At 54.4% G+C, this 12,589-nt stretch overlaps 1 protein-coding gene across 3 annotated transcripts in view; it reads right to left on the reverse strand.

Moving 5' to 3' along the window:
- Positions 1-1,464: 1,464 nt before the first annotated feature.
- LRRC4B (leucine rich repeat containing 4B) overlaps positions 1,465-12,589 on the reverse strand; it is a 53,534-nt gene continuing 42,409 nt past the window's right edge. For all 3 annotated transcript variants that reach the window (XM_003915963.2, XM_017952624.3, XM_009195061.4), the window contains exon 3: positions 1,465-3,953. In XM_003915963.2, the coding sequence (XP_003916012.1) occupies positions 2,109-3,953 (1,845 nt within the window). In that variant the 3' untranslated portion in view covers positions 1,465-2,108. The remainder of the gene's footprint in view (positions 3,954-12,589) is intronic.

Consider the following 12,589-nt stretch of genomic DNA (forward strand, 5'->3'; position numbering starts at 1 on the left):
CTCGGGGCTTGCTCCCTGCCCTCTGAGGGCTCTGTTCCTGCCCTTCTGGGCGGCACTGTGGAGCCCCTGATGCCCCAGGCCCACCCGATCCGGCCCTCCAGCCTCCCACTGAACAGGCCAGAAATACAGCTCCTGTGCCCGAGGCCACAGCCCCAGCCTCCCACTTGGCCTCCCTCCCCTTCAGCGCCCATCCTCCGGAGCAGCCCTGAGGAGGTCTGCAGTGGAGACACTCTGGATTGGGCCCTGTTGTGGGTTGAATTGTCGCCCAGAAAGGGAAGCACAGAAGTCCTGACCTCCAGGGCCTCAGAATGGGGCCTTATTTGGGAATTGGGTTTTTGCCAAGGATGGAGCTGAGGTTATACTGGAGGTGGAGGCTCCTGGTCCAGTCTGCCCTCTGTCCTTGTAAGAGGGGAGGTTAGGCAGGCTGCAGTGGCTCACACCTATAATCCCAGCACTTTGGGAGGCTGAAGCAGGTGGATCACTTCAGGTCAGGAGTTCAGGTCACCTGGCCAACATGGTGAAACCCCTTCTGTACTAAAAGTACAAAAATTAGTTGGGTGTAATGGTAGGCGCGTGTAATCCTAGCTACTCAGGGGGCTGAGGGAGGAGATTCACTTGAGCCTGGGAGGCAGAGGCTTTGGTGCGCTGAAATTGTGCCACTGCACTCCAGCCTGGACAACAGAGCTTTGCAGACTCAATCTCAAAAAAAAAAAAAAAGTCAGGCGCGGTGACTCATGCCTGTAATCGAGCACTTTGAGAGGCCGAGGCGAGTGGATCACCTGAGGTTAGGAGTTTGAAAGCAGCCTGGTCAATGTGGTGAAACCCGTCTCTACTAAAAATACAAAATTTAGCCAGGCGTGGTGGCGCATGCCTGTAATGCCAGCTACTTGGGAGGCCGAGGCAGGAGAATCGCTTGAAGCTGAGAAGCAGAGGTTGCAGTGAGCCAAGATTGTGCCACTGCACTCCAGCCTGGACGACAAGAATGAAACTCCATCTCACTAAAAAAAAGGCGGGGGAGTTGGACACACACGCACACAGAGGGAAGAGATGAGAGGCTACAGGGGCAGGCGCTGGAAGACTGGGGTGAACTAATACAGCCACCAGCCAGGACAGCCTGGGCAACAGAAGTTATGAGGCAGGAAGCCCCCCGAGGTACCCCCAGGTTTCAGAGAGAGCCTGGTCCTCCTGGCACTTTGATCACATCCAGCCTCCGGGACTGTGGGACTATAGATTTCCTTTGTTCTAAGTTCCCACCCGGGTTTGGGTGTGGCGTGGCGGTGCTAGGGGAGGAGTTTAGGAGGAGAGGGAATCAGACCTTCTCTGGGGTCTCCAGCGTGAAGGCTGAAGGGCCTAAGACCACCCGGAGGTGCGCGGGGCCCACCCTCCCAACGGGGCTGCGAGGCTGGCTCTCCAGCCTCTCCTTCCGCCCCCACCCGCATTCACTTTGTTTTCTCTCCTCCGTGCTTTCATGACCGAAAAAAATATTTTTTTACTTTTTCCATGTTTTTTTTTTAAAGTAATTACAGAGCAGGTAGTCGTTGACGCAAACCTCCCTTCAGTATCAAAAGTGTCTGTGGGGCAGGTGGGGCTGGGGCGGGTGGAGGCTGCCACCCTCTGCCGACGACAGGGACCGCCGGCCGGGAGCTCTGGCGACGTGTCCATCTCTTCAGTTTTGAGGGCGGAGGAGTGGGAGGGAGGGACGGGCGTCAAACTGCAAAAACTGAACCGTAAAAGGAGGGTGTCTGGGGCCGAGGGGAAAGGACACCCCTGGAAAAAGCTCCTGTCTCCCCTGGAAGGCGGCGGGCCGGGAACGCTTGGTCGGGAGCGCGAGGAGGAAACGCCACTTCTCCTGGGTCCCACGTCCCCTCCCGTCACCGAGGATTGGCGGGGGTGAGGCGAGGACCCCAGAGACTCCGTTCCTGGAGCCCCACCCTGTCCTCACTGGGGGTCCGAGCCCCAGATGGGGCTGGAAGCCACCTCTCCCCAATTCCCTGCATGGTCCCAGAAGGTGGGCTGGGCTGTGGGAGGGAGGGGTCCCGGTCAGGCTGCGCCCGGGCTGGGACCGGGGTGGGGGGCTCCATGCCCCTTGCCCGCCAGGCCCCACCGCCTCAGATCTGCGTCTCTTGCACGTTCTCCTTGGAGCCGCTCTTGAAGAGCAGAGGTTCGTGGATGGAGTTGAGGCCGGGCGGGCCTTTGCCCCCGCAGCCCCCGCCGCTGGGGTTGCTGCTGTAGTGCGCCTTGAAGGCGGCAGCCACGTAGTGGTGGTGGTTGAGGTGGTCTCGCTCCAGAGCGGGCAGGGCCAGGTGGCTGTCCCCGCCCACGCCACCCCCACCGGCCACGGCGGCCGCGGCGGCCACGGACACGGCCGAGGCGGCGGGCAGCTCGTCCTCCACGTTGATGATCTCCACGGTGCGCGTGGGCCCGTGGTGCTTGTGGAGCTGGTGCTGCTTGCGCAGCTTGTAGAAGGCCACGAGCATCACCGCGGCCATGAACGTGATGGCCACGAAGCAGCCAATGATGATCTTGGTGGTCTTCATGACGTCGTCCAGGTCCTTGAGGGCGTTCTCCGTCACATCCGTGATGGGCACCGTGAACGCCTTCTCCGTGGGCCGCGAGGAGCGCGGGGCGGGTGCCGTGGTAGACGACGAGGCAGGACCGGCCGCGTCCCCGGGCCGGCCCCCGCCCCAGACACCGTCCGTCGTGGGCCCCGGCGGTTCCTTCTCCGTCCCCCGCGGCTGCAGGGCCTCCTCTCCGGGCTGCGTCTCCAGGGTCTCCACGGTCACCGTGGTGAAGTAGGTGTAGCCGCCACTGCCCCCTCCAACACCACCACCGCCCCCAGGGCCGCCCCCGCCGCCGCCGGTGCCCCCGGCCGCCACGGGGTCCACGGCCGAGACGTTGAGCGTGGCCGAGGCGGTGGTGTTGCCGGCCGAGTTCGTCACCATGCACGTGTACTGGCCCGTGTCCTGCACGGTGACGTTGGTGAAGTTGAGCGTGCCGTCATGCAGGACGGAGATGCGCACGCGGTAGGAGCCGTGGGTCATGAGGGTGCCGTTGGGCGTCAGCCAGTTGACGGAGGTCATGGAGGTGCCCGTGCGGCATTTGAGCTCGGCAGCCATGCCCTCGGTGACGTTGAGGTCAGTGGGCGGCTCCACGATGACGGGCGCGTAGCAGGTGAAATGTGACTGGTCCAGCTCCCCAATGTAGCGCCCCTTGAGGCCGGCGGGCGCATGACAGCGGGCGCAGCACGTCGTGTTGCTGGGCACCGTCTCTTTGAGCCACCAGCTCAGCCAGAGCACGTCGCAGTTGCAATGCCAGGGGTTGTGGTTGAGGTGCACGCGCTCGAGGCGGTGCAGGGGCGTGAAGAGGTCGTGGGGCAGCGACATCAGGTTGTTGTGGGACAGGTTGAGCTCCTCCAGCGACTTGAGGTCGTCGAAGGCGTTGCGCTCGATGGTGGCTACCTGGGCGTGCATGAGCCACAGCTTGCGCAGACTGGTGAGACCCTGGAAGGAGCCCGGGCGGATCAGATCCAGCCGGTTACCCGACAGCTCCAGCTCCTCCAGGCGCACCAGGGCCGTCAGGTTGGGGATGTCCTTGAGGTTGCACATGCCCAGGTTGAGGTAGCGCAGGTTGACCAGCCCCTCGAAGGCCGCCTCCGAGATGTACTCCAGCCGCTTGAGCTCGCCCAGGTCCAGGCGCCGCAGCGAGGGCACGCGGTTGAAGGCGTAGGAGGGGATGCTCTCGATGGGGTTGTTGCGCAGCCAGAGCTCCCGCAGCTTGGACAGGTACTCGAAGGCCTGCGTGGGCACCGTGGTCAGCCGGTTGTCAAAAAGCTCCAGCGTGTTGAGGCTGGGCAGCCCGTTGAAGGCACCCACCTCGATCTTGCGAACCAGGTTCTTGCTCAGCTGCAGAATCTCCAGGTGCCGCAAGTGCTTGAACGTGTCCGTCCGGATCACCTGGGGAGAGGGAGACACGGATCAGTCATGGAGATACTGACAAGGGCCGTGGGGGGATCACCAAGGTCCCGGGAGCAGGCGGGGTCAGGTGGCTGGATCTCCCGTGCTGTGCTACGACGGTACGACCACATTGCAACATAGTTTGATGAGTTTCTTATGAAGTTAAAACTGGAGTCAAGGCTGGGTGCGGTGGCTCACGCCTGTAATCGCAGCACTTTGGGAGGCTGAGGTAGATGGATCACTTGAGGTCAGGAGTTCGAGTAAAACCGTGTCTCTACTAAAAATACAAAAATTAGCCAAGTGTGGTGGCGTGTGCCTGTAATCCCAGCTACTTGGGAGACTGAGGCACGAGAATCACTTGAACCCAGGAGGTGAAGTTTGCAGTGAGCCGAGATAGTGCCACTGCACTCCTGCCTGGGCAACAGAGCAAGACTCCGTGTAGAAATAAACAAAAAAACTGGATTCAAGAATTTTGGGGGACTAGGCACGGGGTGGCTCATGCCTATAATCCCAGCACTTTGGGAGGCTGAGGTGGGCAGATCACTTGAGCCCAGGAGATCAAGATCAGACTGGGCAACAGCACATAAACCCCATCTCTACAAAAATAAAAATAAAATAAAATAAAATAAACAAATTAGCCAGGCGTGGTGGCATGTGCCTGTTGTCCCTGCTACTAGGGAGGCTGAGGTGGGAGGATTGCGTGAGCCTGGAAAAGGAAGTCTGCAGTGAGCTCTGATCATGCTACTGCACTCTAGCCTGGGCAATGAAGTAAAACCCTGTCAAAAAAAAAAAAAAGAAAGAATGAATGAAAAATGAACAAACAAGAAAATGAAAAAAGATAGTTACTTACAAAGTTAAAACTGGATTCAAGAATTTTGGGGATGACCAGGTGTGGTGGCTCACACCTGTATGCCAGCACTTTGGGAGGCTGCAGTGGGTAGATCACCTGAGGTCAGGAGTTCAAGACCAGCCTGGCCAACATGGTGAAACCCTGTCTCTACTAAAAATACAAAAATTAGCTGGGCGTGGTGGTGCATGCCTGTAATCCCAGCTACTTGGGAGGCTGAGGCAGGAGACTTGTTTGAACCTGGGAGGCAGAGGTTGCTGTGAGCTGAGATCATGTCACCTCACTCCAGTCTGCGTGACAGAGCGAGACTCCATTTCAAAAAAAAAAAAAAAAAGAATTTTGGGGGCCAGGCACAGTGGCTCATGTCTATAATCCCAGCACTTTGGGAGGCCAAGGTGAGAGGATCACCTGAGCCCAGAAGCTTGAGGCCAGTCTGGGCAACATTGGGAGACCTTGTCTCTACAAAAAATAATTTAAAAAGAAATGTAAAAACAAGAATTTTGGGATTGAGGAGGAAAAAACTTTTGAAAAAAAGTTAAAACTGGAGTGGCCATCCAACCTGGCTGTTCCATTCCTGGGTATTTCCTCAAGAGAAATGAAGGCAGATGTCCACGCAATGGCTTCTACGTGGGTGTTCACAGCATTTTTTTTCTCTGGACTGCCTAAGCTGGAGACGGCCCAAATGACAATCAGCAGGTGAATGGACAAACACTGGGAGGTGTGGCCATGTGGAGGATGCTGCGGCTCAGCCACAAAAGGGACCTGGCTACTGTGAACCCCTGGAAGAATGTCTCTGGGGTGAGGCTGAGCAAAAGAAGCCGAACCCAAAGGCACTGGCGCGGTGGATCCGTCCACACTGTGCTCTGGGTGTTCTAAGTGGGCGTCTCTGCGTGTGTGGGTGGGTGAGGTGTCTGGGGCAGACAGGGAAGAGTGTGAGAGAGCTTTCTGGGGTGACTGACACATGCCACATTGGCATGGTGGATACATGACGGAAGGCGACTGTTAGGACTCCCCAAACTACACTTAAAATGAGGGTATTTTATTCCATGCCAGTGATACATTATTTTATTTTATTTTTGAGACAGAGTCTTGCTCTGTCACCCAGGCTGGAGTGCAGTTGCACAATCTCGGCTCACTGCCATCTCTGCCTGCCGGGTTCTAGCGATTATCCTGCCTCAGTCTCCCGAGTAGCTGGGATTACAGGCATGTGCCACCACGCCTGGCTAATTTTTGTATTTTTAGTAGAGACGGGGTTTCACCATGTCGGCCAGGCTAGTCTCGATCTCCTGACCTCGTGATCCACCCGCCTCGGCCTGCCAAAGTGCTGGGATTACAGGCGTGAGCTACCGTGCCCGGCCAATTTTGTATTTTTAGTAGAGACGGGGTTTCACCATGTTGGCCAGGCTGGTCTTGAACTCCCGATCTCAAGTGATCTCCCTGCCTTGGCCTCCCAAAGTGCTGTGATATTACAGGCATGAACCACCTTGCTCGGCCACTACCCATTAGTTTTAAAAATGAAAAAAATAAGGCTGGGCATGGTGGTTCACACCAGTAATCCCAGCACTTTGGGAGGCTGAGGTGGGAGGATCACTTGAGCCCAGGAGTTGAAGACAATCCTGGTCAACAAAGCAAGACCCCGTCTCTAAAAATAAATACAAAAATTAGCCCTGTGTGGTGGTGCACACCTGTGGTCCCAGCTACTCAGAAGGCTAAGATGGGAGGATTGCTTGAGCCCAGGAGGTCAAGGCTGCAGCGAACTGTGATCATGCCACTGCACTCCAGCCTGCGTGACAGAGGGAGACCCCGTCCCAAAAATAAATAAATAAATAATAATAAATAAAAATACTAATACCAGCAACTAAGACACATTGAATAAGTCTTTGATGCCAGACACTGTTCTAAATGCTTTGTGGGTAATAACTCTTTTTTTTTTTTCTTTTTTTTTTTGAGATGGAGTCTGGCTCTGTCGCCCAGGCTGGAGTGCAGTAGCGCAATCTCGGCTCACTGCAAGCTCCGCCTCCCAGGTTCCTGCCATTCTCCTGCCTCAGCCTCCCGAGTAGCTGGGACTACAGGCGCCCGCCACGGCGCCGGGCTAATTTTTTGTATTTTTAGTAGAGACGGGGTTTCACCATGGTCTCGATCTCCTGACCTTGTGATCCGCCGGCGTTGGCCTCCCAAAGTGCTGGGATTACAGCTGTGAGCCACCGCGCCCGGCCTAATTTTTTTGTATTTTTAGTAGAGATGGGGTTTCGCCATGTTGGCCAGGCTGGTCTTGAACTCCTGGCCTCAGATGATCCACCCAGCTTGGCCTTCCAAAGTGCTGGGATTACTGGTGTGAGCCACTGCGCACGGTCACATGAAACCAAAGCTTTTATTGATCCCACTTGTGACTATCCAAATATTTCATTCTAGAAATTCCCATGTTTCAAGATCACTAAGATGTGATAAAACCTATGGTAACTATTATTATGTTTCTAATATCAGAATGCCAAAACACATCAGACCTCAAGGGTTTCACACGAAGGATGATGAATTAGGCCCAGGGAGGTGCAGTGACTTGCCCAGGGTCACACAGAAGTTGACAGCAGAGTTGGGATTGGATCCAGGCCCTCTGGTTCCAGAGTCTTGGCTCTTGACCTCTGACCCTGGCTGCCGCCTTTCAGGGCTGGGACTGGGGTCCACAGGAGAGGCAGTGCTGGGTTAGAGCACGGGAGACAGGATCTCACAGGGTCCTCACTACTGATCACCACGCCGCGTGCACTGAGGCCCAGAAGGCCACACAGCCATCGGATCATATTTGCAAAGCCCAGATAGTGATGTGTACGAGGGAGAAGGGGACAGGCACTGGGGGAATGCAGTGTTACGGTATTAACAGAGGAAACTGAGAACCTCAGATGCATCCTGTGTCATCAAAAAGAAGCTGAAGAATTAGGTATCAGAGTATATGCACCAAAAGAAAAAGGAGAAAAAGAAGCCAGGCGCAGTGGCTCACACTTGTAATCCCAGCACTTTGGGAGGCCGAGGTGGGCAGAGCAGTTGAGGTTGGGAGTTCGAGACCAGCCTGGCCAACATGATAAAACTCCGTCTCTACTAAAAATACAAAAATTAGCTGGGGGTAGTGGTGGGCGCCTGTAATCCCAGTTACTCAGGAGACTGAGGCAAGAGGGAGGTGGAGGTTGCAATGGGCTGAGATGGCGCCACTGTACTCTGGCCTGGGCGACAGAGCAAGACTCCATCTTAAAAAGAAAAAAGAGGCTGGGCATGGTGGCTCACGCCTGTAATCCCAGCTACTTGGGAGGCTGAGGCAGGAGAATTGCTTGAACTCGGGAGGCGGAGGTTGCAGTGAGCCAAGATCCCCCAATTGCATTTCAGCCTGGGTGACAGAGTAAGACTCTGTCTAAAAAAAAAAAAAAAAAAAAAAAAAAAAAACCTGGAAGGACATAGGACATACTCCAAGTTTTCTTAGCAGTGAACTCTATCTGTTGGGAATTATGGACAATTTTTATTCTTTTGTGATCTTTTTTCTTCAATGAACAAAAATTACTTTTATAGTAAGCAGGGATAAAAACAAAACCAAACCCAGGGCCGGGCGCGGTGGCTCAAGCCTGTAATCCCAGCACTTTGGGAGGCCGAGACGGGCGGATCACGAGGTCAAGAGATCGAGACCATCCTGGCTAACATGGTGAAACCCCACCTCCACTAAAAAATACAAAAAAACTAGCCGGGCGAGGTGGCGGGCGCCTGTAGTCCCAGCTACTCGGGAGGCTGAGGCAGGAGAATGGCGTAAACCCAGGAGGCGGAGCTTGCAGTGAGCTGAGATTCGGCCACTGCACTCCAGCCTGGATGACAGAGCTGGACTCCGTCTCAGGAAAAAAAAAAAAAAAACAAAAAACCAAACCCAGATATACCTGAGAGGCAGAAAAAATGGTAATATTGGTAGCATAGGTACAGTCATAAAATAATAATAATTTATGTCAGTGCTGTCCAATAGAAACAGAATGTGAGGCTGGGTGCGGTGGCTCAAGCCTGTAATAATCCCAGCACTTTGGGAGGCCGAGATGGGCAGATCACGTGGTCAGGAAATCGAGACCATCCCGGTTAACACAGTGAAACCACGTCTCTACTAAAAAATACAAAAAAAACTAGCCGGGCGAGGTGGCGGGCGCCTGTAGTCCCAGCTACTCGGGAGGTTGAGGCAGGAGAATGGCGTAAACCCGGGAGGCGGAGCTTGCAGTGAGCCGAGATCCGGCCACTGCACTCCAGCCTGGGCAACAGAGTGAGACTCCCGTCTCAAAAAAAAAAAAAAGAAAGAAATAGAATGTGAACCACATGTGAAATGTTTGTTTGTTTGTTTTAAGACAGAGTCTCGCTGTGTTGCCCAGGCTGGAGTGCAGTGGCGCAATCTCAGCTCACTGCAGCCTTGACCTTCTGAGCTCAAGTGATCCACCCGCCTCAGCCTCCTGAGTAGCTGGGACTACAGGCACGTGCCAGCACACCTGGCTAAACTTTTATTTAAAGTTTTTGTAGCGACGGGGTCTCCTTATGTTGCCTAGGCTGGTCTCAAACTCCTGGCCTCAAGCGATCCTACCGTCTCAGCCTCCCAAAGTGCTGGGATTACAGGCATGAGCCACCACACCCAGCCCACATGTCTAATTTTAAATTTCCTAGAAGTCACATTAAAAACAAAAACAAACAAAAAAAAACCCCAAATAGGTGAAATCAACTTTACGAATGTATTTATTTAGCGCAACATGTCCAAAATACTATCATTCGAACCTGTCATCAAGATGAAAACTTGCGACTGAGCCATTTTACACTCTTTATGGTGAAGCTTCGAAATGCAAGGAAACCCGACATGTGTTTTACACCTAGGGCGTCCAGGGCGCCTCTCAGCAGCAATGCACGCAGTCCCCGGGCCCAGCCAGCAGCCCCGATGCTGGCGGCTGCTCTGTGAGACACTGCAGGTTTACTCCACACTCAGGGATGCTCTGTGGACGCAGTTGCCTTTTGTCCATCAAGCAGCCCTATGAACAAGGACTGTGATGGCCCCGTTTTAGAAAACGGAGGAAACAGGAGCCTGAAGAAGTGGCTTGCTCCATGGCAGAGCTGGGCAGGGCTGGCCGGAGCCTGCGCCTCTCCCCGTCTCCCTCGGCCACCTGGCACCCACCCATCGCCGTTCCCCACGGACAGACACGGAAACAGAGGTCGCAGATGTGACGTGGAGAGCAGTGCCCTGTTCAAATCCCCCCTCCCCCGTCCTGGTTGTAGGGCCTATCACTTGAGCTCTCTGTACCTCCAGGCCTACTCTTACCACGAGGAGGATGATGAAAAGCACTTCGGAGGCTGAGGGAGAGGAGATGAGGTCCCAGTGTTCAGGGGTGCTCAGCACATCATTATTCTCATTGCTACTGGTATCGTTGGCGTTGAGAAACTTGTGCCATGCCCTTGGGATTACAGCCCTGAGCTGTCCAACGCAAAGCCCCAAGCACTGCCCTGAAAGGCTCTCTTAGGGTCAAGAACCGTCCTCTTTTTTTTTTTTCAGACCGAGTTTCGCTCTTGTTGCCCAGGCTGGAGTGCAATGGCGCGATCTCAGCTCACTGCAACCTCCACCTCCTGGATTCAAGTGATTCTCCTGCCTCAGCCGCCCCAGTAGCTAGGATTACAGGCATGCACCACCACGCCTGGCTGATTTTTGTATTTTTTTTTTTTTTAGTAGAGACGGGGTTTTACCATGTTGGCCAGGTTGGTCTTGAACTCCTGACCTCAGGTGATCTGCCCAACTCGGCCTCCCAAAGTGCTGGGATTACAGGCGTGAGCCACCCTGCCCGGCAAGAACTGTCTTACTGCATCCTTTCCCGAAGAAAATCAGGGTCGCCCCCATCCTGGCCTCCTGTCCTCTGACTCCCTGTTCCAGTCTCCCTCCTTTCCACGCCCACAGGCCCAGCTGCACCTCAGCCCTCCCCCTCTCTCTCCAGGCCCTAGAAAGGTCTCTTTAGGCAGGGCACGGGTCTGTAATCCCAGCTACTAGGGAGGCTAAGGCAGGAGAATCGTTTGAACCCAGGAGGCGGAGGTTGTGGTGAGCTAAGATCGCGCCATTGCACTCCAGCCTGGGCAACAAGAGTGAAACTCGGTCTCAAAAAAAAAAAGAGGTCCCACAGATCCCCTGTCCCTCCCCTGGGCCCTTCACAATCCTCCCAGGACTGCCCGTCAGTCCCAGCACAAGACTCTCCGTGCCGCGCTGTGCTGCCCACCAAGGCGACAATGATAGTGAGAGCCCATGAGACACAGTCTCTGCCCTGGAGCAGCTCATCCGCCTGGCACCACCTTCTCCTTCCTCCCCTACTTGTTTTCCCCACCTCCTGTTCTGGCAAGTCCCTGAGCCCAGCAGACACACTCCTGCTTCCAGGCTTTGCACCTGCATTTCCCTCTGCCAGGAACACCTTTCCCGCTTTTTTCCTGGATATCTACCCCCATCGGTCCTTCAACACCTAGTTCCAGGGTCACTAACACGGGAGGATGTCCTGATCCCGTCTACCCACCCCAGTCTGGTCAGGGATCCCCAGGGCTGGGTTCCCTGGAGCCCAGAGTCCAGAGGCCTCCAGGGAGGGCAGGGACTGGGTCCCAACCACAGGGCGTCTTGCCCAGTGAAGGACTCCACAGCCTCAGAGTGAAAGGGATAGACGAAGGCTGGGCACAGTGGCTCACGCGTGTAATCCCAGCACTTTGGGAGGCCGAGGCAGGTAGATGACTTGAGGTTAGGAGTTCCAGACTAGCTTGGGCAATAAGGTGAAACTGTGTCTCTAAAATAAAAAAAAGTTTTTTAAAGTAATATATACTCATTTAGGAAAAATGTATGAGAAGAAAATAAAAATTGGCCAAAATACATCTACCCAGAGTTAATTTATGTTAATCATTTGGCACATCCTTCCAATTTTTTCTATGCATATTATGCAGGGATATGTTTTTTCATCATCTTTTACTTTTTTTTTTTTTTTTTTTTGAGATAGAGTCTCACTCTATTGCCCAGGATGGAGTGCAGTGGTGCGATCTTGGCTCACTACAACCTCTGCCTCCTGGGTTCATGCAATTCTCCTGCCTTAGCCTCCTAAGTAGCTGGGATTACAGGCATACACCACTATGCCTGGCAAATTTTTGTTTTTTTTTTTGTTTTTTGAGGCAGACCTCGGCTCTGTCACCCAGGCTGGAGTGCAGTGGCGCGATCACTGCAAGCTCCTCCCGGGTTCATGCCATTCTCCTGCCTCAGCTTCCAGGCCTTCTGGGACTACTGGCTTGCCACCCTCCTGGCTGGATTTTTTTGTATTTTTAGTAGGAAGCCAGGGGTTTCACCATGTTAGCCAGGATGGTCTCGATCTGCATGCCCCAGCTGATCTGCCTGCCTCGGCCTCCCAAAGTACTGGGATTACAGGCGTGAGCCACCGCGCCCGGCCTCATTGTATTTTCTTACATCATGAAAAGTGCTTCACAGACATGATTTGAATGGCTCTCTAGAGTACTGGCCCACGGCTATACCTATGTATAGGTGTTGTGATTATGGGCGTGAGCCACCGTGCCCGGCCGACTTTTTTCTTAATAGGCCTCTGCTTTGTCTAACTTCCCAGAGTGAACATGGCTAGCTTTCAGAACGGAATGAGACCTCTGTGAATGCTATTTCACAGGCAAGAGGGTGTGAATGTGTTTGCAGGGAGCTGGTGGGGGTCAGCCTGCAGGACGAAGCCTGAGGATGGGCTCGGGCAGGCCTTGTGGGGTAGGAGAGTGGCGGAGTACAACA

The sequence above is a fragment of the Papio anubis genome, chromosome 20, assembly GCF_008728515.1.
Source record: "Papio anubis isolate 15944 chromosome 20, Panubis1.0, whole genome shotgun sequence".
NCBI lineage: Eukaryota > Metazoa > Chordata > Mammalia > Primates > Cercopithecidae > Papio > Papio anubis.